We start from the raw sequence: 26948 nt of genomic DNA on the forward strand, positions 1-26948 counted from the left end.
GATGGGTGGGTCGGCGGGAGACGCCGCCTTCTGGCCCGCCCCACTTCGCCTCCAGCCGGGCAGCGCAGCAGAATCCAGCCCAACTTGTCCGCGCGCGCGCGCGCGCGCGTGTCCCCACCGCCTCCACGCCCCGCAGCTCGCACGCGTGCGCGCGCCGGCGCGGCCGGTCCAGCTCCGCTCGCCAGTCCCGGGAAGACGCGAGGCAAGCGCGCTGCCCGCTCCGCTGCCGGCCGGCCGCCCCCCATGCGCTGCTCGCCCCCCGACGCCCACTAGCCGCTGCGCCCGTCCATGGCGCGGCCCGTGGCGCTGCTCTGCTGCTCCGCGGCGCTGCTGGCGGCGTGGTGGGGCGCAGCCGGCGCCAGCCCGCGCTCAAGCCCCGCCGGCGCCCCCCTGCAGGACGAGGCGGAGAACCAGGAGAACATCCTCTCGCAGGTACGACGCCCCTGCCGCCGCCGCCAGCACGATTCCCGCCCGGCCCATGGCGCGCCGCCGCCGCCGCCACTTTTCGGGTTGGTTTTTAGGAGGCTCCACCACTGAAAGAGCAAGCGCGGTAGCGCGCGGAGGAGTTCGCCAGAGTATTTAGGCAACGATGAACTTGAAGTGCCTAGATTCAGCCTGGTTTCCATTACCCGGCATACATGTGAAGGCATAAGAAAGACGGAGCCCTCTGAACATGTGCAGAATGACTTCCCGTGCTACTGCCTAACCAGCCTTCTGTGCATCTGGAAAGATTAGGGCGTAAAGAATTGAATTAAGGGGGCTTTACCTCTAAGGCTGTAGCTAGACCTAAGGTTTATCCCGGGATTGTCCTGGGGTCAAACCTGTTCATCTAAGTGCCACACAGGGCATCCAGCGCTCAGGCAGGGATGAACCCGGGATGATCCTGGGATAAACCTTAGGTCTAGCGACGGCCTAAGTAAACTTGCTACGGAACAGGTGTCCACTCGGTGAAGAGGCTCAGGACAGAAAGTGAGCTTATAGCAGGGGTGGGGGACCCTTGCCCCTTCAAATATTTTGGGGACTTCCCAAGTCCCATCAGCCCCAGACAGTATGGCCAATTATTGGGGGTGATGGGACTTGTAGTCCCCAAAATCTGGAGGGGCGGAGGTTCTCCATCTGTGGCTTACCTACAGGCATAAGCAGTGTCTCATGTAGCTGCAATGTGGCTCAGGTGGGAGCCTGTTCTAGGAGGAGAGGATTTTCTTAAAACTCCATAAAGTTTAAATTTGCTCTGGTGGTCTTAAAAGCAGGTCTGTTTTGAAGCTAGCTCCGTAGATTTGCGTCTAGATAAAAGTGTTTCAAGTTCAAATGCCAATTCTGTGGGTGTGGCAAGGTTTATTTAATATTCTTGAGCCTTGTCTACAAGCCCCTTAAGACAGTGTTCAGACTTCAGCTGCGAAGTACACCTGTTCATCAGTTCCTTTGAAATTGGAGTGAATTAATTCTAAAGGAGGATGCGTGAGAATTTACCATTTAGATACATGTTCTCTATGATATGGATTCCTTTGAACTCTTGTCAAATTTACTTCTGTGTTCTTAATCCCAAATGAGTATGCTTAGGATTGTAGGCTAATATATATCTTGGAGCAAAATATGTTGCATTAAAGCTACTCTAATGAAGCATTCATTATGTTTCTATGTAATGAAGAGTCTATTGCCGACAGTCCTGCTGGAGCTAAAGAACTGATAAGGCCTCATTTGCTTTCACTTACTTGCTTCCGAGTCATGCAGGTTGTTGCTCTGCAGCCCAATCCCATGCCTGTTTACTCAGTAGAAAATGCCACTGTGTTTAATGTGACTTGCTCCCAGGAAAGTTAATGCAAGGGGACTTATTTCTGAGTAGATATGTATTAGGTTGTGCTATAAGGGAGTCTTTTCCTATGGCTATTTGAGCTTGTGACAGCAGCAGTTTTCAATCAGCCTGTGTTGGTTTTCACCTGTGGCTAAAGTCAGCTGAAAATGACAGCTGCCAGGGGTTCCAACTGTTGTATAAATGAGTCATAAATACTAAATCAGAGCCCTTTATTTTAAGTGGGCTGTGTATCGAATGGGTGGTGCCTTTGGCTCTTTATCATTAACATAACCAATCAACTTAATTTACTCTGTAGTCGAATAAATCCAGGCTGTTTGGTTTAGTTTCCTTTTTCCAAAATGGTTTGTTTTACTTGTTTCGGCTCTGTGCCAAATGCAAGGCTGATCTAAATTACAATGCTAGACATGTGTACAGAGATACAATCAACAGGAGCAAGCAAATTGGGCATATCTAGTCAGATCCCTTTCTGTGGCTAAAGGAGTCTGCTAAAGTACACCAAGCAGAACGGTCGAAATCGCTCAGCTATATATAGAGAAAAGGTAAATGTGGTTATGGATTAAAGAAGAATATTTTGTCTGCTTCGAATTTTGAAGCACATAAGTCCGGCGGTGCCAGCAGCGGGGCGGCAGCTCCTGTATTAGACTGCTGGTAAGTTGCAGTCCAGGAACAAGTGTGCATAGCATGGATTTTTGGCTACCTGCTGCAGCCTGCCACTGAGGTGGAAGCAAACAAGGAGGTAGCATCTCAGAAAGCTGCTGTGTTTTTAAAGAAAGTTCAGGCAACATAGAATGGACAGAAGGATACATGATGAAAAATTCAGGAAGAGTAGTCAAAATCTGTTGAGCTTCTGCATGTTTTCCCCCCAAATAAAACATTTCACACCACCTTTTTTAAGCCCTCCTCCTTGTGTGCTGCTCTGGCTGCTCAGTGAAGGTGGCAGAACCCTTTTATGCCCAGCATTGCTGACTTAAGGCACCATCTCATGCATGTTCAGACAGAAAAGAGTCCTATAACTCCTAGCCTGGCTAGCTGGGGGATGCTGGGAGTTGTAGGACTTCTTTCTGCCTTAACATGCATAGAATAGCAATCTAGCCTGTGAGTCAGTTTAGGCATCACACCAAACCTTGGTGAAGGAAGCTTAACCATGGTTTAGTATCGTGTCTGAACTGACAAACCATAGTCACATCCATTGCCTTGACTCTGAAGGGGAGGGTGTGGCCCTCCACACGTTGCTAGACTGCAACTCAGCTGTGCTGAGGATGATGGGAGTTGCAGTCCAACCACATCTGAAGGGGCCCACATTCCCTGCCACTGAATTTGAGACTGGAGTGCTGAGTAGAAGGAAAATAAAACCAGACAAGCATCTCTAATCTGTGGTTTGTCTGTATGTTAGAAGCTGAATAGAATGGTTTGGCATGATGTCTGAACTGAGCCTGTGTCATCTGAATGGAAAGCAGCAAAGTTTTTGGTTTTGTTGTGGTATACACATCAAAGTTGTTTTAAATGTAAACCCCAAAATGTAAAATGTTACTATGACAAGCACATGCCTCAAATCTCATCAGGGAGGCTAAATCGACTCTTTATCAGGTCAAATTTGATTCTTTCTCAGAATGCTCTTTATCAAAATGGACTTGTTAACAGAATGCCGTGGTGGGGAATGATACTAACAGATTGATGATGTAATGTTGCTGTTGGATTTAAGCTTGTGTTTATTGCTTTTCTTGTTATTTTTGCTGAAGACTTTGGTAAATATAATGTTTTATCTTTAAATGTACATTCAGTGGCAAAATAAAGATTGCTATTAAGCAGTGTGTGAAAAGCCCTGAGATATTTCTCTCCGTAGGGTACTTCTGAATGAGGTTATCCACCCTTGGAAAAGCCCAGCACACACTGCACAATAAGAAAAACATGCATTCAGGCTATTTTTATTCTTCAGTTTTCTGTCTGATCCCTGCATATCCCGCTAAAGGAAATTCTCTGGATTGCATTTACAGTTGTTAGAACTTTTCTTTGGCTGAGCAGGACGTGCCCGTCTGCTTTAGAACTCAAGAGATGGTCTCGTCTTGCTAAGAAGCCATTCATACGTGCCTTGCATCCTGCCAGAGAGGATTGCTTTGCCGAGGGAGTGACTTTACACATCTGAGGCATTGCCTTTACTTCACGTCTACCATGATGGCTTTCATTTGTTTTCCTTTGGATTCATTCCTTATAAAACACACCTAGTCTGGTGTAGTTCCAAGAGCTTTAATCCACTGGGAAGTTCTCTTGCACAAGCCACATTGAAGTAAATGGGAGATGCAAAGATGTGCAGTTCCTGTTCACCTCAATCTGACTTGTGCAAGAGAACTTCCCAATGGATTGAAGCTCTTGTGCTTAAATGAGATCATTCTAGAATGAATGGTTTGAAAATTGCAGCCTTTTAATTTCCCAAAACCTTTTAGAGACAGACCAAAGTTGTTTGGGGGGAGGTTGACTAGTTTAGGTTTTGGGTTTTAGGGTTTTTTTGGGTGGTGGAAGAAAATTACTTTCCCAGATAACCAAGGAGCAGAAAATGTTAAGAGTCAGCAGTATTTTAAACCAGTGACCTCTTTCTTCAAAGTTTCAGAATGTCTGAGCCTCTCCCAAACACTCCATGAAAGCAAACCAAAGCTAGGGGAAAGAAATGCAACTTTCAGAACAAACTGATCAGCTTGTCTTTTCCCCCCTTTCCCTTGACTAGTTGCTAGGTGACTATGACAAGGTGAAAGCAGTGTCAGAAGGCCAAAATTGCCAGTGCAAGTGTGTGGTGAGACCTCTGGGCAGAGGTGCCTGCCAGAGGATTAACGAAGGAGCGTCCAAACCAGAGGATTTTTACATGGTGGAAACAATCACTTCAGGACCAGAATGCAAGTGTTCATGTGTGGCTCCACCGTCTGCTTTGAACCCCTGTGAGGGAGACTTCAGGCTGAAGAAGCTGCAAGAAGCAGACAGCAAAGACTTCAAGGTATTTGCCTTCAGCTGACTTTTGTTGTAACTGTGGTTTTGAGCATAGGAAGCAATAAGAAGTTTCAGGAGCAGCCTTTTGCAGGGGTGGTTTCCTTTGAGGGAAAGAGGCCTGGAGACTCGTGGTGTTTCTTTACCATATTCACAAATGTACTAGGGTTGGTGTGCCGGGGAGGAGAGAAGGCCGGCAAACACAATCCTCATGTATAAAGAAGCATCAGTTCTCTGCAAAGTATTCCTCAGGCTTCCCCAACCTGAAGCCTTCCAAAGATGTTGGATTACAACTTCCGTTATGCTGCCAAGCATGATGGGGGTTGTAGTCCAACACATCTGGAGGGTGCCAGGTTGGGGAAGGCAGCGTACATCATGTCCTTGAAGCAAACCCCTCCTCTCCCTCCTTGCCAGCAAGAAGCAAAGCACAGGCTTCTGTCCCTCTCGCCCTCTCCCATCCGTTCAGCTGTCCCTCCAGCCCCATCCCAGCAGGAGGACAAGGGATGTCTGTTAGCTAGTAGCCATCTGCCATGACATATATTAATACTCATCATTATCTAGACACCAGTAACCACGGAGGAGACTTCTCTAGCTTTAAAAAGTTTAGAGAGAGAATACTTGACTGAGATGGCACAACACAGTACCACTTCCATGACATTGTGTTTGTTTTGCAAACGATAACATTTTGGAGGAATAGCATCAGGCTGGCCAGAAAGAGCAGAAGGGACCCCCTCCCAAAAAACTGCTGGCAACTGCAGCTGCTACTTATAAAATCATAGAATCGCAGAGTTGGAAGGGGCCTACAAGGCCATCGAGTCCAACCCCCTGCTCAGTGCAGGAATCCACCCTAAAGCATCCCTGACAGATGGTTGTCCAGCTGCCTCTTGAAGGCCTCTAGGGTGGGAGAGCCCACAACCTCCCTAGGTAACTGATTCCATTGCAGTACTGCTCTAACAGTCAGGAAGTTTTTCCTGATGTCCAGCCGGAATCTAGCTTCCTTTAACTTGAGCCCGTTATTCCGTGTCCTGCACTCTGGGAGGATCGAGAAGAGATCCTGGCCCTCCTCTGTGTGACAACCTTTTAAGTATTTGAAGAGTGCTCTCATGTCTCCCCTCCGTCTTCTCTTCTCCAGGCTAAACATGCCCAGTTCTTTCAGTCTCTCTTCAGAGGGCTTTGTTTCCAGACCCCTGATCATCCTGGTTGCCCTCCTCTGAACCTGCTCCAGCTTGTCTGCGTCCTTCTTGAAGTGTGGAGCCAAGCCACTTTCTTGTGTCTTGGCTATCCAACAGGCAAGAAACACCCTCTTGGGCTTAGAGTTCTTTTCCATGCATCCCTTTAAACATTAGACCACGTGACATGCTGAATCAAGTCCCGAACTAACATGCGCACTGACTGGTTCAGCACTGTGTTGTCTACATTTTGCAGATCTATCCTGGCCTTCCCAGGAAGAAGACCCTATGAAGCTCCCTTATACTGCTTCAGACCATTGGTCTTCTCAACGGTGGAACAAATAGACTGTAGAACAGTCTGCATTGGATATGGTGCTCTAGAGAAGGTGGAACACTTTATAGCATTCATTTAAAGTGGAAATGTGTAGGCACTCAAGGATTAGGAACATTTTGAAAGGTGGCTGCATTGCCTTGGGGGCAATATTTTTGGCTGCATGTTGGCGGCGGGCGGGGCTGAAGCCAGTGGTGGATGGGGAGAGAGCCCAGGGGGAGTGGGGCCACTCATTTTCAGGCTCCCGTTCTGCCACCCCCTTTTGTCTCTCTCCTTGTTCCTCCCCACAAGTGGGCTGCTGGGGGCAGGATGGGTCACTTCTGCCAGAGGCCTGAACTGATCGCTTGCAGAAGGCTTTGCAAGGCATGATACAACATCATTATGTTCATTTGATTCAGAAGTTGGTACCCCACCCTCCAGTAAAACATCCAGGTCGTTTAAAACAATTAAAAAATATAAAGAGAAATGAATAAAATAGGGTTTTATAAAGGGCCGCAACTTGTTGCTACCATTTTCACTTCCCAAACCTGAATGTTAAGCTGATCTTAACCTTCATGTGGGGTGTGGGGAGATGCCTTCAGGCATCCAGGTCCCAAGCTGTAAAGGTAAACGTTGGCATTTTGAAATGTGTTTGGAAGTTGTCAGCCATTGCAGTTGTTTATGAAAGTTGAGGTCTGTTCCATGTGGCTCAACTATCTGGAGGCAGCGAATGCAGTTTCTGAGAAGTCTTCAGAGGCAGTTCTGTGGACAGTGCATAGAAGCAGGTCTCATTGGGATGTTACCCTTATGTGGACAACCAGGCAACCTCTTTCTAGGCCGGGGTGGGTGGGTCACTCTTACTGTACCAGCTGAATCTGGTGGCATGTGCTTTGTGCTACAGAGGCCACTGGGCATCGAAAGACAGATGTAAAAGTATCCCCAAGACAGCGAACCTGATTCTTAAGGGGAGGGGGTACAGCCCCATCTAGGACAGGTTGAGCGCCCTCTCCCAGGACAAACAAATTGCCTTGCAGTAGTATGTCTGCCTTACCTGGGTTGAGCTTCAGTTTCTTACGCTCCTACTGATTCCAGGCATTGGTTTTAGCATTTCCACAGCCTTGCTTGAATCTGATGAAAAGGAGAAATAGAGCTGGGTGTCATCAGCTCCATGAGGTTTGTAAACAGCACAGGAAAGAAAATAGAGCCCCGAGGAATTCCATTAGCACAAGTGCCATGGGGTAGTGCAGTAGTCTCCTAGCAGGCCCATCTGGAACCCGCCATCAAGGTAGGGAACAAACCTTTTGAGCGCAGAGCCTCCAATCTCCAGCCCAGACAAATGGTCCAGAAGGATACCAGGGCCAACAGTATTGAAAGGCACCAAGACTCGTGTCAGCAGGAGAACCAGCAGGGTCTCACTGTCCATCTTCCTGCCAGCAAAGGTCATCTGTCAGAGCCATCAAGGCTATTTCAGTGCCAAAACTAGGTTGGTGCCACCAGTACACATGGTGCTTTATGGAGAGTAACAGAAGCAAAAGAGTGTTTCCTGTCCTGAGGAATAAGCAATATACATTAAGCTTAGAGGAAGGGAGAAATTAGGGTAAAAACCCAAACCATTATGATGGGAGGAATAGGAGAAGAAGCAAGGAATGAATACAAGCAAATAGGTGAATGTCAGCAAGGGGATAAATTCTGAAGGCTTGTGTAGCATGTTGGCTAAGCATTTTTTTTTTATCCCACACTTCCCCCAAGGAGCTCAGGGTGGCATACATGGGGGCCCCGCCACCATTTTAACCTCTCAGCAGCCTTGTGAAAGATTAGGCTGAGAGACAGACTGACGGTCACATGGTGAATTTTGCAGGTGAATGGAGATTTGAACCTGGGTCTTCCTGGTCCTCGTCCAATACTCTTAACCATTACATCAAACTGGCTCTGCTTTGAATCTTGTCCCCTTCCTTGAGCTCACTTGGTGGCCTTCCTTAGGCAAGCCGTTTTCTCTCCACCTCAGCACATGCCCCATCTGCGGTATGAGGAGATGGTAATATTGACCCTACCTTACTGTGTCCGTTTCTACACCAGCCCGAAATCCGGGCTGGTCACGGCTGAGTCCCTGTTCATCCAAATGACGCACAGGGACTCCTGGAGGCAAGGGAGGGGGACAAGCACGGACTTTCCTTGGGATAAATAATCCCTGTGAAAACCTGATTTTTCTCGAGGTCTCAGGATCATCCTGAGACCGCAGGAGGTTTGTAGCCACCTGCGCCTGCTTTGTCCTGCCTCCTCATAAGTAAACACTAGGAGGCAGGAAACAGGCACGGGGCATGGAGCTCTTCAAATGCTCTGTGCCGATCCGGGGCGGGGGGTAGGGAGGGGATCGGGATCGGGATGTGTTTTTCTTACTTACATTTTTGTTGGAGTGCAAGTGAGCTCATCTCTGTTAAGGAAAAGAAAATGGTGGGCACGTCAGCCCTCATTCCTCCTAGGATGTCGCACGCGCATGCATGTGGACTTAGGGGGAGGATCTCTCGAGCAGAATATCGCGAGATCCCCTCCCCGAACGCTGGGAGGTGTAGAAAGGCCCTGTGTTGTTGTGAGGGTTCAAGCAAGATAATTGCATGGCACACTCAGAAAGCACTACGTAACGCTTATTATTAATGAATATTAAATAATTCTGCACTGATTAGTTGTGTGTGGATGTACCTTCTGCCTTACGTACTTTTTCCCTTCGCCAGCTGGAGGAAAGGTTAATCTTTGTCAAAACACAGTTCATGGTGTTCTGCTTTGCTCATAGCAAATCTCTACTGCACATTTTACACTTATTCTTTGTGGGAAGTGATACTGCTGAGGGAAGTTGTGTACGTGGCACCATGTGGTAGATGTGGTAGATCTCTGATGAGCTGCAGGGGGTGGGGGAAGAGAAGAATGTTCTTGAGAAAATAAAATTCGTTGTCAGTGTACACTGCCCTTCCCAGGTGGGAATGAAACCTGATTCAAAAAGCAACTGGCTCTGGATAGCGGCAATTTGCATTCAGCCAGCTTTCCTCAACCTGGCACCTTCCAGATGTGTTGGACTGCAACTCCCATCATTCCCAGACAGCATGACCACTGTCTGAGAATGATGAGAGTTGCAGTCCAATACGTCTGGAGAGCAGCAGGGTGGGGAAGGCTGCATTAGACTAAGCAGCATCATGTAACTCTTGTTTCTGACCTTGCCTTTCAAAAACAATGTATGTGCTCGTCCCGACAGCTACCACTCTGGGAAGGCTGTGCAGGCTGAGAATGGGCTTGTTGGGCCAGGCCACGCCACCTATCCAACCTGCAGCTCGGAGCAGGATAGGGTGACCCTATGAAAAGGAGGACAGGGTTCCTGTATCTTTAACAGTTGCCTAGAAAAGGGAATTTCAGCAGGTGTCATTTGTATATATGGAGAACCTGGTGAAATTTCCTCTTCATCACAACAGTTAAAGCTGCAGGTGCCCTGCCCTCTTTTAAATCTGGTCACTCTAGTGCAGCTCTTGCACTTTAACTGTTGTGATGAAGAGGGAATTTCACCAGCTTCTCCATATATACAAATGACACCTCCTGAAATTCCCTTTTCTATGCAACTGTTAAAGATACAGGAGTCCTGTCCTCCTTTTCATAGGGTCACCCTAGAGCAGGAGCCAGCCAAGGGCCCCTGGGAAACTCGCACACACAGCCTGATGGCAACGGCCGTCCCTTGGAGTTTATCCTCCACAGCTGTTCCTTGGAGATCTACAGCTTCTGGTGTTCTGCTTTGTTTCTTGCTTCCATTGCCGGCAAGTGCCGTCTTGTTGTTGCAGCCACCCGGGGACCAGCTCGCATGGACCTCTGGGGGGCTCCCCAAATTTGCTTGGGGTTGTCCCTCTGGGGGAAAGGGTGCCTGCTCCGCACTGCCGAGCCAGAAGTGTAGGAAGCCACCGGCTTTATGGGCTTGTTCTGGTAATTCTTGTCTTACCTTATTTTCTGCTTTACAAGGCTTTTGGCAGCCCAAAATGTAACTGGAGACAGTTGTTATAGTTTTCCCTGCAACATTGTTCCTGAAAGTCTTGAAACTTGAGTCCTTCGCCATCCCCTGCGTGGGTAAGCTCAAATAAACTGTAATCCAGTTAACAGTCTGACCAGCAACACCTCCTTTGTTCTCAGACGGACCAGGTGACAAGCAGTGAGCCCTGGATATGTAAGAACCACTTACGCCTCATGACAAATATTGTGAACTTGCTGCTTCTTCCCACCTTCTGATTTCAGGGGTCGGTTTCCCTTAGTGAATCACCAATTCGTACAAATCCCACCAGGTCTTTTGGTGAGCATTAACATTTTAAAGAGTTCCCCCCCCCCCCAGGCTCTGCGTGCTAGCGCCATTATTCCTCTCCCTGCTATCTCAAGAACATTTGGTCTCTCCCCTGCTTCCTCTGAAAGTTTATTTTTCCTTTTGAGAGCGCCGTCTTCAGGATGAGAGCACCCCCCTTCCCATTTTAAAAGGATGGAAGCAAGGCTCTCCCCCTGGTGCAGCAATGCTAAGCCCTCCCTTGCATATTGTGTGGCTCCAGCCCAGGGTCAAAGGCTCCGCACTTGCTGAGGCCCAGTCTGCTAGAGGGCCTCCTGTTGCCTGGACTGATCTCCCAATGGGAGAAGTGCCTCTTGGTGCAAGAGGAACAGAAGGGCAGAATTGCAATTCTACTACCTCCCTCCAAGCACCTCTCCCATGGGGCAGAGGAAGGCATCCGTTTCCAGAAAATGGGTACCCACATGCTATGATACAGCAGTGCTCTCATGTTCCACTCCCTCCATCAGAACCCCAATAAAGTGTGTAGGGAGAGGGGGAGAAGGTGAGGGGGAAGAGAGGGGTATTGGGTGCCAGAATGGGTTTCCTATTCCCAAGAGGCCACAAAAGCCTGCAGCCAGGCCTGATGAGGAGAGAAGGTGTCAGGGACTGGGTTCACAGTAAGATTTTTATTTATTTATTTATTTATTTCATTTCATTTCTATACCACCCAATAGCCGAAGCTCTCTGGGCGGTTCACAAAAATTAAAACCATGAAGAGCATAATAAAACAACCAACAATTTAAAAACACAAATACAAAATACAATATAAAAAGCACGACCAGGATAAAGCCACACAGCAAAAATTGATATAGGTTAAAATATGAAATTAAAACAGCAGAGTTTAAATTTAAGTTGAATTAGGTGTTAAAATACTGAGAAAATAAAAAGGTCTTCAGCTGGCGATGAAAGGAAAACAATGTAGGCACCAAGCGAACCTCTCTGGGGAGCTCGTTCCACAGCCGGGGTGCCACAGCAGAGAAGGCCCTCCTCCTAGTAGCCACCTGCCTCACTTCCTTCGGCAGGGGCTCACGGAGAAGGACCCCTGTGGATGATCTTAAGGTCCAGGCAGGCACATATGGGAGGAGGCGTTCCTTCAGATAACCTGGCCCCAAGCCATTTAGGGCTTTGAATGTTAATACCAGCACTTTGAATCGGCCCGGACCTGGACTGGCAGCCAGTGAAGTTGTAGAAGGACTGGCATAATGTGATCTCGTCGGCCAGTCCCTGTTAGTAGGTGGGAAAGGCCCTCAGGCTGCTTCTGTTATGTGAGCTCTTACCAGGGAGATCATCGTTTTGGGCAGTGGCGTTTCAAACTTCCTACCTTCAAGGAAGCCTTTGTAGGTAGGTTCATCTGCTAAGAAATCCCTGCACATCTGCCATGAAAACCTCACCATTTTGCATTTGGGGGCATGTGGCCCTCAGCCTCATTTCAAAGGGGGTGGCCCTGCCCTCTTTCAGCCAACTGACTGCTGGCATCACCCTCCTCTTCCCAAGAGATTAGCCAGGGGGATGGAAAGGTTCTCTACTCTGGTTCTAAGCTGTGCACTCTGCTCATGACATGAGGGGCACTGATCAGGGTTGCTGGGCCTCACTGTTGCCCTGTGTGGACTCAAAGCAATCTCTAGGAGACCCAGATAGAATCATATTGCAAGGGAAGAGGGCTGGTGGTAGCTGTATTCCAGGGGAGATCATCCACCATGTCTGTTCTTGGGCATTTTGCCTTGAGGAGGAACTACGCTATCCATAAACTTCCAAGAAAACTCAGAGTTCCCTGGAACAGAGTTTTAAAATCACTGGTTTGGGGAGCTGGGTGGAGCTGGTGGATGGAAGGCCAGTATGTTGAATTATAATTCACCTTGGTTTCCAAAGAGTTTCTAAATCTGACAGTTGCTTTACATGGAAAAGACAAGCACGGGGTCTGTGAGCTGAAGTTATGCAAGTCACTGAGTTACTTGCTTATTTGGCAAGATACTTATTTGGTAGTAGGCGCCATTAACTTCCATGGGCCTTCACTTCCAGCTAGATGTATTTAGGATGGGAGTGTTAAAGCTCCCTTCCTTTCTGTTCTGCAGATTCTAAAGTGAAGAGCAGGCCTGTCACTTGAAACACCTATTGCTCTAGCTTTGCTACCCTGTTCTACTACTTTCGTAGGCAAAGTAACCTGGGGAGTTCAGCACTTTGGGCTTCTTCTGGAAACAAAAGGTCCTATTGTATATGTACGGTCACACTAGGCCATTTTTGCAGCGGTAGGCCAGGTGGTCTTAAGCCATGCCTGCTCTGCTGTCCTGTAATATAATGTCTAGTCCTGGTTTCCCCTGCAGTATATATCATTGGTATCATCATACATTGTTTTCAAGTGTTCGAAGGACGTCACCTGCATTTCATTGCTGTAATCCTTTCAACAGTCTTATAGGTTGGTATTATCATTCTCATACTCCAGACGGTGGAAGGGGCCAAAAGCCCAGGGGAAATGGCTTGCCTAAGTAAAATTGTCACAGAGGAAAGATCTCAGGATCTTCCTACCTTATGGCTCAAATCTCTCTTGCCTTGGGTCATTTGCTTTGCAAAGTCTGCTCCTTTCCATGCAGCTGCACCTGATGGGCATTTCCTTTTTCCTTGCATCCAGGCACGTTGGATTCAGCTAAAGGAACTGCCCTGGCTTTTATCTTGCCGGGAGCATAGATGCAGTTTGCTGCCGAGGTTGATCTCGTGCACCTGAGTAATACGCATTACAGCATAATGAGAGAGAGAGAATGGATAAGATTTCTTGTGCACATTTTGCTGTATGGTGTGTTTGAAACGATATAATTAAACTTCTATTTAGTCTAGGACAGTCTCCAGTGTGAATGGAGGTTCCCCAGTTCATGCATGATCTGCTATAGCAGGGTAGCTATGAATTGGGGAGTTCTTGGTTTGCATTTTGCTACTTCCAGAAACTCCCTGGGTGGCCTTGGACAAGCCCCTGCCTCTTGGCCTCAACCCTCCCCATTCATTGCAGGGTGGGGATGATAATATTGACCTATCTTACAAGGTTGTTGTAAGGATAATAAAAAGACAATGTATGAAAGGTGCTTTAAATATTCAAATGCTTGCTATTATCAATCTCTTGCTATGCACACAAGATGTGTGTTAAATTCAGTGAGAGAAATGCAAATTGAGGCGGTAGTGCAAAAGAACTATCCCTATAATATAGTATTTTCCCCTTGAGTGTTTTTCTATTCCCCTTCTCCCGGCCATTTTCGGCTGTGTGCATGGAACAGCCCCTCCTTTTGCTTCCATCAAGGCCCCCAGTTTCTCCTTCAATTCCCTTTTCCACTAATGTTTTTTGAGTAGTCAGCAGCTCTCTGGCAGAGGTTCTTCTCAGATGTGCTGCTCGAGATATTTTTGACCAAACCTGGGGCCTTCCGCATGCAAAGCAAGAACTCTGCTACTGAGCGATGGCCCTTTCCTGAACCACTTTAGCTGTTCTTCCATTTCATCTCTGCCAGATTCTCATTATTGATTAGCTTCTGGTCCCCATTTCTGTTTGCCCTTTAGGCCAGTGGAAGCCAACCTTTTTGGGAGATGTGTCGTAGATAGATAGATGATAGATAATTTTTCACATGTTGTATGAGTGGTAAGTGGCAGAGGACATATGTATGCACTTCAGCATCAAAATAGTTGTTGCAGTTTGGATCAAGTTTTGCAAAGTGGTATCCCAGTTTAAGCTGCTAGTGGGAGGCCATTGTGACATGAAAGGCTTGATGATGAACTTGCTTTTGTTCTCTGCCTCTTGGTGGCGCATAAGAATTTCCGTGCTTGTTCAGGCCAAGATCCATTAGCCCCAGCGTTCTATTTCTAACAGCAGCCAGCCAGATGCTCGGGAAACTCCCAAGTAGGACACGAACGAGATATTTGCCCCCAAGCATCTGGTTTTGAGGGTTATGCTGCCTTTGAACATGAAGACTCAATTTAGCCATCTCATTTCCCATCCGTGTTTCCAGCCCATTTTTTTAAAAGGCAGGTAAACTTTGGTAATGAATTCAGGAGTTCACTAACTCTTTTTGGATGGTGCTAGTTGAGTGGTAGGGCATGTTGCTTTAGAAGCAGGGGGTCCCAGCTTCAATCCCTGGAGTTTTGTTAAAACCCTCCGGGAGAGACTTTGAAGCCTGACACTTTGGAGATGGCTACTGCCAGTTACTTGACTTGATGGACTCAGGATTCGACTCAGTTATGAGGTGACTACATGTGTTCCAGTTTATCTTTGCTGTTTGCCAGTTGTGGTGAGAGATACGTGCTCTTGTCATCTGCCTGAGAAGCACCATCCTTGACTACAGCAATGTGTCTCAAGCCTGCCAATAGAGGGCATTGTTACATCTCCATCGCTCCCTGTGCCCTTTTGCAAGGCTTCTTGTGGGTGGCTGCCAGTTGCGGCAGATTCCTTGTCATCTAGGAACTGCATGGTGTTCCAGAGGGCTAATTCACAAGGTTCCCTGAAGAGGGTTATGCAAACATACTTGGCTCTAGAACGCATGCCGGGAAAGCTCAGAAATAGGCCGTCCAGGATCTTCTAGTGCCAAGCACAATTCGAAGCTATTTATCATCAACGGTTCTCAGATTCATTTAGCAATTTTCTTTTTAGTTTGGCCTGATACTGTTTTATCTGTCTGCCTGCCTGCCTGCCTGCCTGCCTGCCTGCCTGCCTATCTATCTATCTATCTATCTATCTATCTATCTATCTATCTATCTATCTATCTCTATATCTATATTTAAATAAATCTTTTACTGCAAAGTCTGGCTGACCCTAGGTCAGTTCTAATGTAACATTTCTAGGCATAGAATGGATTTCCTATGGCTGCATATATAGAATCATAGAATAGCAGAGTTGGAAGGGGCCTACAAGGCCATCGAGTCCAACCCCTTGCTCAATGCAGGAATCCACCCTAAAGCATCCCTGACAGATGGTTGTCCAGCTGCCTCTTGAAGGCCTCTAGTGAGGGAGAACCCACAACCTCCCTAGGTAACTGATTCCATATATAGAAGAGGAATAAAGGAAGATAACCTCACCATCCTAATATTGATAGAAGGCAAGAAATTGCAAAGAACGCTTGCTGGAACATTTATTGACCTAGAAAAAGCCTTCAACTGCCTTAGTTGGAATAAAAACAATACTACATTGTTGAGGATGGCAATAAACCAACCTTTCCAAACTTGGTGCCCTCCAGATGCCAACGGCCATACTGGCTGGGAATTACGGGAGTTGTAGTCTAATACATCTGGAGAGTGTGAGGTCAGGGAAGGCTGTAAATAGATTAGGAGTACAGAAGAATTATGAATATTATACAGAAGCTGGAAAGTTGCAACTTGGAGTAACTGATGTTGAAGAGAGTTCATTGCTCCCCTGTACTATCTAACATATTTTTAGATGATGCAATCAATAAAATTAAAATGTAGATTTGTACATTAAAGTTAATGGGAAATGAATACATTTGGTCTCAATATAAATGAGAATAAAATGTGGATATTCATGACAAAAAGAAAAGACCTTGTCATGGTCGGTGATACAAAATGGGGAGAAATTGAGAAAATATTTGAATTTAGCTATCTGAGAGGCAAGATAAGAGGATGATTGTCCTCAATATGATTTAATGGACAAGGTTGGATTTAGGATCTGCTTTCCGTGAGAGGAAGGGCTCTACTCCCAGAAGGTCCCTCCACCCAATTTTGGGGGATCCCCCCCCCAACAGCTCACTTAATTCAGCATGGTCTCGTGACTCTGTGTAGTATTTTCAGGGGGATGCAGGGGTTGCCTTGGAAAGGAGTGGGAGGGGAAGTCCACTTCCACCAGCACAGTTGATCCAACATTAATCTGAATCCAACCCACAGTCAGTGTATCTAACCCTAAACAGCCCCCATCATTTGAGAGACAATACCCAGTGCCTGAGAGTACTTGATTTGAGTGTGATTTTTTTAAAATAAATAAATAAATCCTCTGAAGTTAAAATAGAATCATTGTGATCAGATGAACATTTTCATCATTCGAATCTGTCAGTATGAAATATTTTAGTCATGTTAAAATGAGGAACGAATGGTAGATCACTTTCTGTTGTGCTCCCATCAGCTATAGCTGACTTGGGGTCAGCTCTTGAACTGGACCAGAAGGATGTAACAATGGCCGCCCTGGAGTTTACACCAACAACTAAGCTATTTTAGCATGAGTATCTATGAAGAGGCAAACTGGTAAACATCCTTGGGGGTTAGCAAGTTTAGGTGGTATTACTTGCTAGGCTGCTTTAACAGCACCTGGCATGCAGAAATTAAGCAGGTGATACCCCAATCGCTTTATCTTCAGGAAAACCTTTGCCTGCCTAATTTCTGTGAGTAAACCTGCTGTTAAAGGCATGAGAGTAGACCAGTAAACAAGCTGGGAACCTGAAGTAATCCAGTAAAAAACAACAATGGGGTGGTGGTGGAGCTGGCAGCCCATACCCACAAGTGAATGTATGATTAGCATGTACAAAGCAGGGGGTATGGTTTTAATCTGGACTGTTTAATTTGACGTAGTGTTGTAAAGCGGTTACCACATATGGCTGTCACTGCTGTATACTTCATCTTGTCTCCTGACTTTTCTGGAGCAGGACCAAGATCCACCGGCATGTCAGGAGCAGTAGTGAACGAGCAGCACTCCTGTGACATAGATGGCCCTGCTCTTCTGCTTTCTATCCGTTTTCTTCTTCCCCTACATGCCCTGTGGATTGGGGGTGGGGAAAGTGTATCCAGAGCTATAGTCCTACTGCCAGAGTCAGCATAGAGGGTCTTGCTTGTTGGCCTTCTCTTGAGTGACTGACAGATATTTCAAGAGGGGGCACATTGCTTCTGCTACAGAGAGCCCTGCACTAGGGTGTGCTTTTCTGATGTGCTTCTCTAGGAAGCACCGGTGACTCCTGAAAAGGTTCCATTGACCCCAGACAAGTTTGTCCCATACAAAGGCCCTGTAGGGCAGCTAAGGACTCTAAGAGAAGCGTGATATTATTTCTTTAGGGCTTTTCAGTGTACGAAATTCTTAGATTTTCTCAACGACCCTGTGAAGGAGATTAGGCTGAGAGATCATTCCTTGTCGAGTGCGCCTCAGGATGGAGCTATTCTTTGGATTCATCAAAAGGGTTTGCAAATTGTGTTAATTTCATGCATGCAAATGTGAAGGAGACAACCAGTGACCTCACTGTAATGTGACTGTATCTGTTTTGCAGCTAGCAGCTGTCATTGAGATGCTAGAAGGCGCTTTCTATGGCTTAGACTTGCTAAAGCTGCACTCCGTCACAACGAAGCTGGTGGGTCGAGTGGAGAAACTGGAAGAGGTAAGATGGGGTTCTAGTGGTTTCCTGGCCCTGACCTTGTGCCCGATAGGCAGAAATTAAGCCAGTCCATCACGCTGTGCCCGGAGAAACTTCACATGCCAAACTTCTCTATGTCAGGTTGCTTTAGGGTTTGGGCTGGAAGAAAAGGTGGCGGTCCTATGAACGATCAGACCTAGAAAGTGAGATAAGAATACAATAGAATGATGCATATACAACTATGTTGGAGTTGGTAAATAATGTACTTAATGAACATTGTGCGAACCAAAGATAGCAGGAATGGAAAGAAGCATCTTGCTAGCTGGGGTCTAAAATATGACTTCATCTTATCATCACAACACAGGGCATAATCCAGCTAGAGTCGAGCACTTCTAAGTCCCATAGTTTTCAGTGGGAGAGTTAAACGTGTGCTTAAGTCTCTCTCTGATTTAGGTAGGACTTGAAGGGCGCAATCCCAGCATGTTTAGGCAGAAAAATGTCCTGCCACTCCCAGCATTCCCCGGGCCAGCTGTGGGAGTTTTAGGACTTTTTTTCCCTGTCGAACATGCATGCGTAGGATTGCGCCTCAGAATGTTTAAATCTTTGTTGGTTCAGGCCCATAGTTAGTGTTGGGCGGAATATCGCTATGCAGAGCTGCTGCCTTTTTTCTTTTTTGGCCTTCCAGGAGAGCTCCTGTGCTTTTGACAGGAAAACAATATCAGGAAAAGATTCAGCAGCTGAATTTCTATCTGCTATACAACTTTAAGGCACAGTTGGAAGGTTTATAAATATGAAATGATTGCTTGAACACAAAATTTAAAAAGAAATTGCTCTACTTTGCAGCTGGCAATTGTGGGGAGGGTTCCAACCATAATCCTTATTCAAACATGGGAAACAGTTTCGGATTTGTTAATGAATTCTAGTTCAGTGGCTTCCCGTTCTAAGTGCTCCCCCTTCTGAATTTAATTTGCCCCTCTCACAGTTGGGTTTGAGCAGGTTTAGGGCCAACTCACTAACGCAGGGGCAGGAAACCCGTTTGAGCAATTCAGCCCCCCACCGGACCCTCTGCAGACTGAATGGCATCGGGTGTGTGGCCACTTCCACTGACATAATCACCCCCCCCTTAACTTTCTCCGTGTTGAGAGAGTCCATGGCTTCATGCTGCGTGTGTCATCACAATGGGAATGGTGCGGCCGCATAGAGTGCCAGCCACGGCCCCAACTTGGCCTGCTCCACCCCTTCCACCATTGGGGGTGATTCCATGCTGGCTGGAAATGGCAGGAATTGCAGTACGAGTCAAAGGCATGTGAAGGTCACCAGGTTCGAGGGCAGCATGTGGCAGCAGGAGAAGATCCTTCCAACATTACATGGAGCACGTCGGTGCATGTGAAGCTCAGGCGCTTGTCCTTGGTAGGAGAATATGGGTGTTAGCATGTTTTTATTTCTGAAATGCTGGCCGGAGGGCGGGGGGGAAGGGGGGGCGCCTGCACTGAGGCAGACTAGCTCAGGGGCACAATTCTGGCCCGCTTGCATTGGCTGCCTATACGTTTCTGAGCCCAGTTCAAGGCGCTGGTTTTAACCTATAAAGCCCTACATGGCTTGGGACCACAATACCTGACGGAACGCTTCTCCCGACATGAACCTACCTGTACACTGCGCCCAACATCTAAGGTCCTCCTCCGGGTGCCTACTCCGAGGGAAGCTCGGAGGATGGCAACAAGGGAGAGGGCCTTTTCAGTGGTGGCCCCCCCAATTATGGAATGATCTCCCCGATGAGGCTCGCCTGGCGCCAACATTGTTATCTTTTCGGCGCCAGGTCAAGACCTTTCTCTTCTCCCAGGCATTTAACAGTGTTTAACAACGTATGCTAAGTTTGTTTTTAATGGACCCCAGAACTTTTGTTGTTTAAATGGATACTGTTTTATACTGTTGTTTTTATATTTTTGAGGTTTTTAAGTTTTGTATACTTTTTAATGTTCACTGTTTCTAACTTTTGTAAACCGCCCAGAGAGCTTCGACTATGGGGCGGTATATAAGTTTAATAAATAAATTTTAATTTAATTTAATAAATAAATAAATTCATGTTAATTGTAAACATATCACTGTGACTCCACTCTGTGTCCTCCTGTACATAAGAGGCAGTGGCTACTGATGTGGCCCTGAAGTGTGTGTGTGTGTGTGTGTGTGTGTGTGTGTGTGTGTGTGAGTGAAAGGCACTCCATTTTCAACTGGCCTTCTGGGACGTGGCTTGCCAATTCTCAACACTAGAAGGGCTCCCTTGTTCTGGTAATTTTAAAAAATGGGAGCGGGGAAAGGGGATGAAGGAATTTCTTGCAGGAAAGTATATAATAAAGAGTGTCCAATGTTCTTTCTTTCTCTGGCTGGTGACTGTTTCTGGGTTGCCTTTCCCTTTGCCTCTGCATACAACATCGGTGCTGCTGTTCGTCATAGGCAGAGCTCTTTTGGGAATGGAGCGGAAAGCAGGGTCCCAGCAGCCCTGGGTCCTCTCATATTTTGCCCCTACAGACTGCAGGCTATATTGTCAAACTCTGAAGCTCCTCTATGTATAAATTAACATCTCTCCTCCCCCCCACCCACATTCCAGGAAGTGTCTCGAAACGTCACCAAGGAGAGCAAGCAAAAGAGGCAGAATGAGGATGAGAGTTTGCAGGAGATAGATTTTGAAGACAAGATGAATTCTTCCAGCAGCATCTCCAACAACCTTGCTGACATCCAGAGTTCATTACAGAGGGATGCTGCAGCAGCCTACACCCTCACTGAGGTGAAGCCTGCACCCTGTTTTTAATAATAGCAATCATCATCATCATTAGATTTCTGTGCTGCCCTCACCTCCGCCCTGAGACTTAGAGAATGCACCAACTCTTTTCAAATAAAAATGGGGTTCTGAGGATATCAGATTCTTCCTGCTGCCAGATTTAAATCTGTAGTAGGTCAGATTATTTCTTTTACTGAACCAACTAACCTTAAAATGTTTATTAAAAGCGTATCTGGTCCTGTAAAAAGGTTTCATTTCACTTCCTCTGTATTTCTTGTCCTGAGGTTCTGATAGGTATTTGATGCAGATAATTTTACTGGAGTCTGATCTTCAACCATTCACTCTTTATGATAGATTGAGAGTGGAACTAATTATTTTAATGGCAAATGTGTGGTTAATGGGGAATGCCGGGGGCCCTTATGAGGAGAGGACCTGGGTGATGCCCTCCACCCTGAGCCTGCTTTTCTGCCAGCTGGGCTCATATCCAGATTTTGAACTTTAATGAGGAAATGAGCCTTTTAAAAACAGCTGGGGAGGAGGCAGTATTTGCAGGAGACAACTGGCAAACAGCCAAGGGGGTATGTGTCCCCCATGCACAGCTTCTCTTCTGGAAATCCTTCCCTCCCCCTGTTAGCCCCAGGTTGGAATTCTTGTGCTTCCCTCTTAACATCTAGATCTGTCCTGAATGGCTAAAGGTTGCAGTGGCAAGCCAAATTGGACTCAACAAGAGCGTTTCCTTCTGGATATTCAAGTCCTAAAGTCTCTTCCCCCAGGCTCCCTTCGCCTTTCAAGCTGAAGTCAGCTCCATTTAGGAGAAGAAATAAAGGGAAGGCCAGCCCAGAGAATGCTAGATTAAGAGCATTTCTACATGAGGCATTTATTGTGCACTTGTCATTCCTTACTCGTTTAGAGGTTCTTTATATGATGATGCCACTCTCCAGTTTTGCTTCTGTTTTTTAAGAACACTTTCACATATTTCAAAGAGCAGGGAAATTGAGTATTTGAGAAAGCAAAAGAAAACATGTTTTCCTGCTTGTGCAATTGTGATATTCCACTATAGCACAGCACCTCCTAGAGGTTATGTAGCTGAAAAGCAGAAAAGGAAAAGTCTTTGCATGGAGCTTAGATTTCAATTCTGTGACAAAATTGAAAGTAGATAATAGCGGATTAACAGCCTGATGTAGAAAACCTCTAAGAGGACACAAGATAGAGGTTTGTTGTTGGAAGATCCTTCCTTTGGGTAAACAACCCTCAAGTGGTTAATAAAAAAATCTAAAGCAGTAATTTAAAATCTCTGCACCTAAAAATGTAAAACAAATGTAATCACTAAAAGCAACTGCAATCAAATATCAGCTGGATGGAATCTGTATGCTTTAACTTCCCTTTAAAAGGTGACAACATATGATGCATTTGATTTGCACCTCTGAAGAGAGAAAATTTTAATAACACGGGCCACTGCAGAAAGGCCCTGCTCTTATTGGAGGACAATTGCACCTCTACAAATTATTATACCTACAGCAGAGTTTCATTGTCCGATCTTAAAGCCCAGGTGGATGGTGATGTCTCATAGGGGAGCATCACCACAAGTAAGCAGCTTAAAAAATTCAACTGCATTGGGTACAGCACTTAGTTCATAATAAGTGAATGGGGCATAGCTGCCCTGTCATCTGCCCTGGATGTGCAGGGAAGCAGGCTGCGATTGCTGAGTGGTGAGGGAAAGGACAGGCACAGAGTTCTGCTCCTTTGAAAGAAGTGCCATTCTCAGAAATCCTCTTAGTCTTCATGCTCTGTTTTTATTCTGTTATTGTTTAACTTGTCTGTGTGGGTTTTGTAAACCACTTTCATGGCTCTTACTAGGGCCAAAAGGAGGCATAAACATATCTAAGTAAGTAAAGGGTCACAATCACAGGTTTAGATGGACTTGAGAAGGGGCTGGACAAATTAGTGGGAAAGCGTTCTACCAACAACTGTTTGCTGTGAGAGCTCCATTTTTTGCTGTGGGGACAGCTGGCCGGAAGCAGGCTGCCTTCAGGGCCTGCTTCTGGGTTTTCTGGCAGCGTCTGCCTGGCCACGGTTGGAGGCAGGATTAGAGAGCTCTTTGGCCTCACAGCTTAGCAGGCTCTTTTGTTCCTTGAAGGAAAAATACGACGAAGTTTTCCTGCATGACGAAATGGCTGCTGAGCAAATCAGCTCTGCCGAGTCCTTGCGCTATGCGCCCCCAGGTCCGGGAGCCACGAATTCAAAGTCAACTTTGCCGAGAAAACTCCACGTGAGGAGCCGGGCTCCATCCCGGCCGACCATCATCCGAGGTGTCACATACTACAAGGCCAAAGACGCTGAGACAGAAAACGACCTGGAGGAACGTGAGTTGTGATTTCCAGCCTTTCAGAACGGGAGAAACAAGAGTGCTGCTTGCTTAATAAAATGCTGTGAGGCAGCTTTGCCTAATTTTCATTCATTGTATTCTGTGTACATTACTTCAGATATTTTTTTAAAAAATCAAGTACTTGAAACTGTTGTCTTTTGATAAAGCAGGAGTTCTTAGGACGAATGGAAAAATGGGCTCAGTGGGGGCAGTGAAGTCCAAGGCAGCCTTACGTAAGGACATAAGCAGAGCCATGTTGGATTAGAATCATAGAATCACAGAATAGCAGAGTTGGAAGGGGCCTACAAGGCCATCGAGTCCAACCCCCTGCTCAATGCAGGAATCCACCCTAAAGCATACCTGACAGATGGGTGTCCAGCTGCTTCTTGAATGCCTCTAGTGTGGGAGAGCCCTAGGTAACTGGTTCCATTGTCGTACTGCTCTAACAGTCAAGAAGTTTTTCCTGATGTCCAGCCAGAATCTGGCTTCCTTTAACTTGAGCCCATTATTCCGTGTCCTGCACTCTGGGAGGATCGAGAAGAGATCCTGGCCCTCCTCTGTGTGACAACCCTTTAAGTATTTGAAGAGTGCTACCCTGTCTCCCCTCAATCTTCTCTTCTCCAGGCTAAACATGCCCAGTTCTTGTCATAGGGCTTTGTTTCCAGACCCCTGATCATCCTGGTTGCCCTCCTCTGAACAAGGCTCCATCAAGCAGCACTCTGTTCATGCAGTGGCCAACTAGCTGTCAGCTGAGGACCCACAAGCAGGACATGGGTGCAACTGCACCCTCCCGCTCATGTTCCCCAGCAACTGGTGCACACAGGCTTACTGCCTCTTATCCCGGAGGCAGCACATAGCCATTGGGATTAGTAGCCATTGATAGCCTTCTCCTCCAGGAATTTATCCAACCACCTTTTAAAGCCACCCAAATTGGTGGCCGTCACCACATCTTGTGGAAGTGAATTCATTAGGGGGAGGCCAGAATCTGTTTCTGGGCAGAACACTTCACTTGCACATCAGCTGGGCCCTGCTGAGAAAATGCAAGGGGTTTGTCTCCAGTTGTTTGTGTAAAGATGCCCAGTTAGGCTACGTGTTTCTGGTACCATTGCCATCCATATTGTGTTCATAGGAATCCCTTTCCTCGCTCTGTCTTTAGCAGAAGATGAGCCTTTTAGCGGTGACCCCATTGATTTGCTGATTGAAGACCAACTTTTGCAACACAACTACTTGCCACATATTCCCACGAGAAAGCCACCACCCATGGAAGGGCTGCTTCTGCCTCAGAGCAGTGGACCCATGGAAGGGCATGCCACAAATTCCACATCTAATGGAAAAGAAGCCCTTGTGCCTACGACCCCAGCAACGAAGCCACCGCTGCCCTCTGCCCCCAGGCCTCCTTCTGTTGAGCCAACACCAGTGTCTACCTCATCAGTCCCCCCTACTGCCAACAGCCATTCTTCAATGTCTCTGGAGACCACAACAGCTGCTGAAGATTCCTCCATCACTGGATCAGTGGGCGAGGGTGTCGCATGGACGATGAAAGTAGTGGCTCATGCTGCCACGACCACTGTCATGCAGAATGCAACTACCACAGTGCCGCCAGTCATCAGCGTGTCCACAACCAATTTCCAAGCACAGGCAACAGCTGAGCCTAGTTCCGCTGCCACAGCCAAGGCCGTTCCTTCCCCAGCCCCTGCCAGCTCTGGCCTCACAGTCACGCCCAAACATGGCCTTGATGAGGAAGATATCCGAAACAGCATTGGTGAGCGTATTTCTTCCTTCTCATTTACCATTTCTTAAGTATACCCTGTGGGAAGCATATAACACCAGTGTTCCTAGGAGGAGGTGAGAAGGCTTGGGGTGCTAAATATATTAGCAGTTACTTAAACTAGTGGCAAGTCGTCTAATGTGCTCTTCTCAGTATGCAATAGTTGTGGTTTCAGGATGGTAGATGAAAAGGTACCAGCTTACTAAAATCATAGAATCATAGAATAGCAGAGTTGGAAGGGGCCTATAAGGCCATCGAGTCCAACCCCCTGCTCAATGCAGGAATCCACCCTAAAGCATCCCTGACAGATGGTTTAAGGCTTAAGGAGGGCAGCAGGACAGGCAAGCGTTGCAGAGATTGGTGCTTTGTCTGTAGTCTTACACAGTAAAGACCACTCAGCTGCTGGTGTGGGAAGAGAAAACTGGATATATGAAATTGGACAGCAGGAAAGCTTGTAACAGGAGGATTCTATCTGAGTACAGCAAGAACTTGGTATTTCAGCACTTAGACCCTTAAAGCTCCCCACGCCCGGTAACCATTCTGTTTTTTCGAGTGCTGGTGTTTGTGGGAACTGGGAACCTGTGCCAGGTGTAGAAATGAGTAGTTATAGCACTCACTGCTGATGCATTTGGCAGACTGACTGGGGGTTAACAGGAGCTATAATTCCAATCCCTCTAATTATTATTATTATTATTATTATTATTTATTGCATTTTTATACCGCCCAATAGCCGAAGCTCCCTAATACTAAACTTATCTGCCTATCAGTTTGGAAGAAAAATGGGGACAGCCAAAAATTAGGTAAACGGATTCTACATATTTTCTAACTATATTTCCTAGGATTACAGAAGTATATTCATTTGTACATTTAAAATAAACATAAAAATTGATCTGAACCAGAATAAGGAACAGAAATTACAAAACTATACAGTGTATGAAACAAGGTCTTGCTGAATGAAGTTATCCAGGGTGGCTGCAAGGGACAGGGCCTTCTTGGCTGTGGTGCCCCACTTAGGAATGCCCTTACCTGGGAGGCTGGGCTGGCAAACTCACTGTTTCCTTCTTGGTGCCAGGCAAAGGCATTCATTTTCTCTCAGGCATTTTAGAGTTTATATTCTACGTTTTATGGTTTATATTTGCTTGTAATGGTTGCTGTTACATATTTTATCTTATATCTTACGTTCTGTTTTTATGTTCATCATTATTATTTGTTGCTGTGCTTTATTATCAGGCCAATGCAAGGACACCTTGTCTACCATCTCTGGGCCTATGGTCCAGAACACTTATGGACGGAATGAAGGTGCTTGGATGAAGGACCCAGTTGCCAAGGATGAGCGAATCTACGTTACCAACTATTACTATGGCAACACCCTGGTGGAGTTCCGGAATCTGGACAGCTTCAAACAAGGTCTGCCCTGTGCTGTGGGATGGAACAGCACAACGTTTGGCAATGGGGAAGGTTGGTGGGTCTGGGGTAGATCCTGGAAGAATTTGGAGCATCCTCAGCAAAGCTATGGTAGAATACGGAGTTGTCACAGAATATGGACATGTAGGAGTCTAGTGGAGCTGAGATGGAGTGTGAGGTGTTGGGGAAACTTAGCAGTCTTGATGTTGAGATGGGTTTGGGAGCAGAAGTCTTAGAACCCTGTGAAATGGAGACTGAAGGACCCCAGAATGGTCCAACACAGTTAAGATTGTCCACATGTGCCCAAAAGAACACTCCTTCATCCATCCAAAATAGATCAGGCTGAAACCAATATTTGAAATCTGTCAAAATCTCACATTTTCAAAGCAAAATTTGAATGTGAAGTTTTACCTCTCATTCTAAGTTCTCTAGATTTATTGGTATATCCTGTTTTTTATTTTGGCAATGGTCAGATACAAAGTGTCAAATATTAAGATCAAATACAGATATCTGGGGTTAGATCCTAAATCTAGATCCAATCCCAGATTCTTGGTGAATATTTAGCAATTATCCAAATATTCACAGAACAGTCCATGAATATTCAACATTCAAGTTCAGAGGAGAATTTGGAGGACTAAATTAATTTCAGCCCTTCTCCATCTAGGCTGTAATTTCAATTCCCATCAGCTTCAGCCTGCATGGTCAGGAATGCTGG

At 46.4% G+C, this 26948-nt stretch overlaps 1 protein-coding gene across 2 annotated transcripts in view; it reads left to right on the top strand.

Annotated features, from left to right (window-relative positions):
• The first annotated feature begins 235 nt into the window (after positions 1–235).
• OLFML2B (olfactomedin like 2B) overlaps positions 236–26948 on the top strand; it is a 28163-nt gene continuing 1450 nt past the window's right edge. The window contains exons 1-7 of one of the 2 annotated variants that reach the window (XM_063133740.1): positions 236–432; positions 4533–4796; positions 17837–17944; positions 20526–20702; positions 22834–23059; positions 24218–24823; positions 26060–26236. In XM_063133740.1, the coding sequence (XP_062989810.1) occupies positions 289–432; positions 4533–4796; positions 17837–17944; positions 20526–20702; positions 22834–23059; positions 24218–24823; positions 26060–26236 (1702 nt within the window). In that variant the 5' untranslated portion in view covers positions 236–288. The remainder of the gene's footprint in view (positions 433–4532; positions 4797–17836; positions 17945–20525; positions 20703–22833; positions 23060–24217; positions 24824–26059; positions 26237–26948) is intronic. The other variant, XM_063133748.1, reaches the window with a different exon arrangement.

The sequence above is a fragment of the Elgaria multicarinata genome, chromosome 1, assembly GCF_023053635.1.
Source record: "Elgaria multicarinata webbii isolate HBS135686 ecotype San Diego chromosome 1, rElgMul1.1.pri, whole genome shotgun sequence".
Lineage (NCBI taxonomy): Eukaryota > Metazoa > Chordata > Lepidosauria > Squamata > Anguidae > Elgaria > Elgaria multicarinata.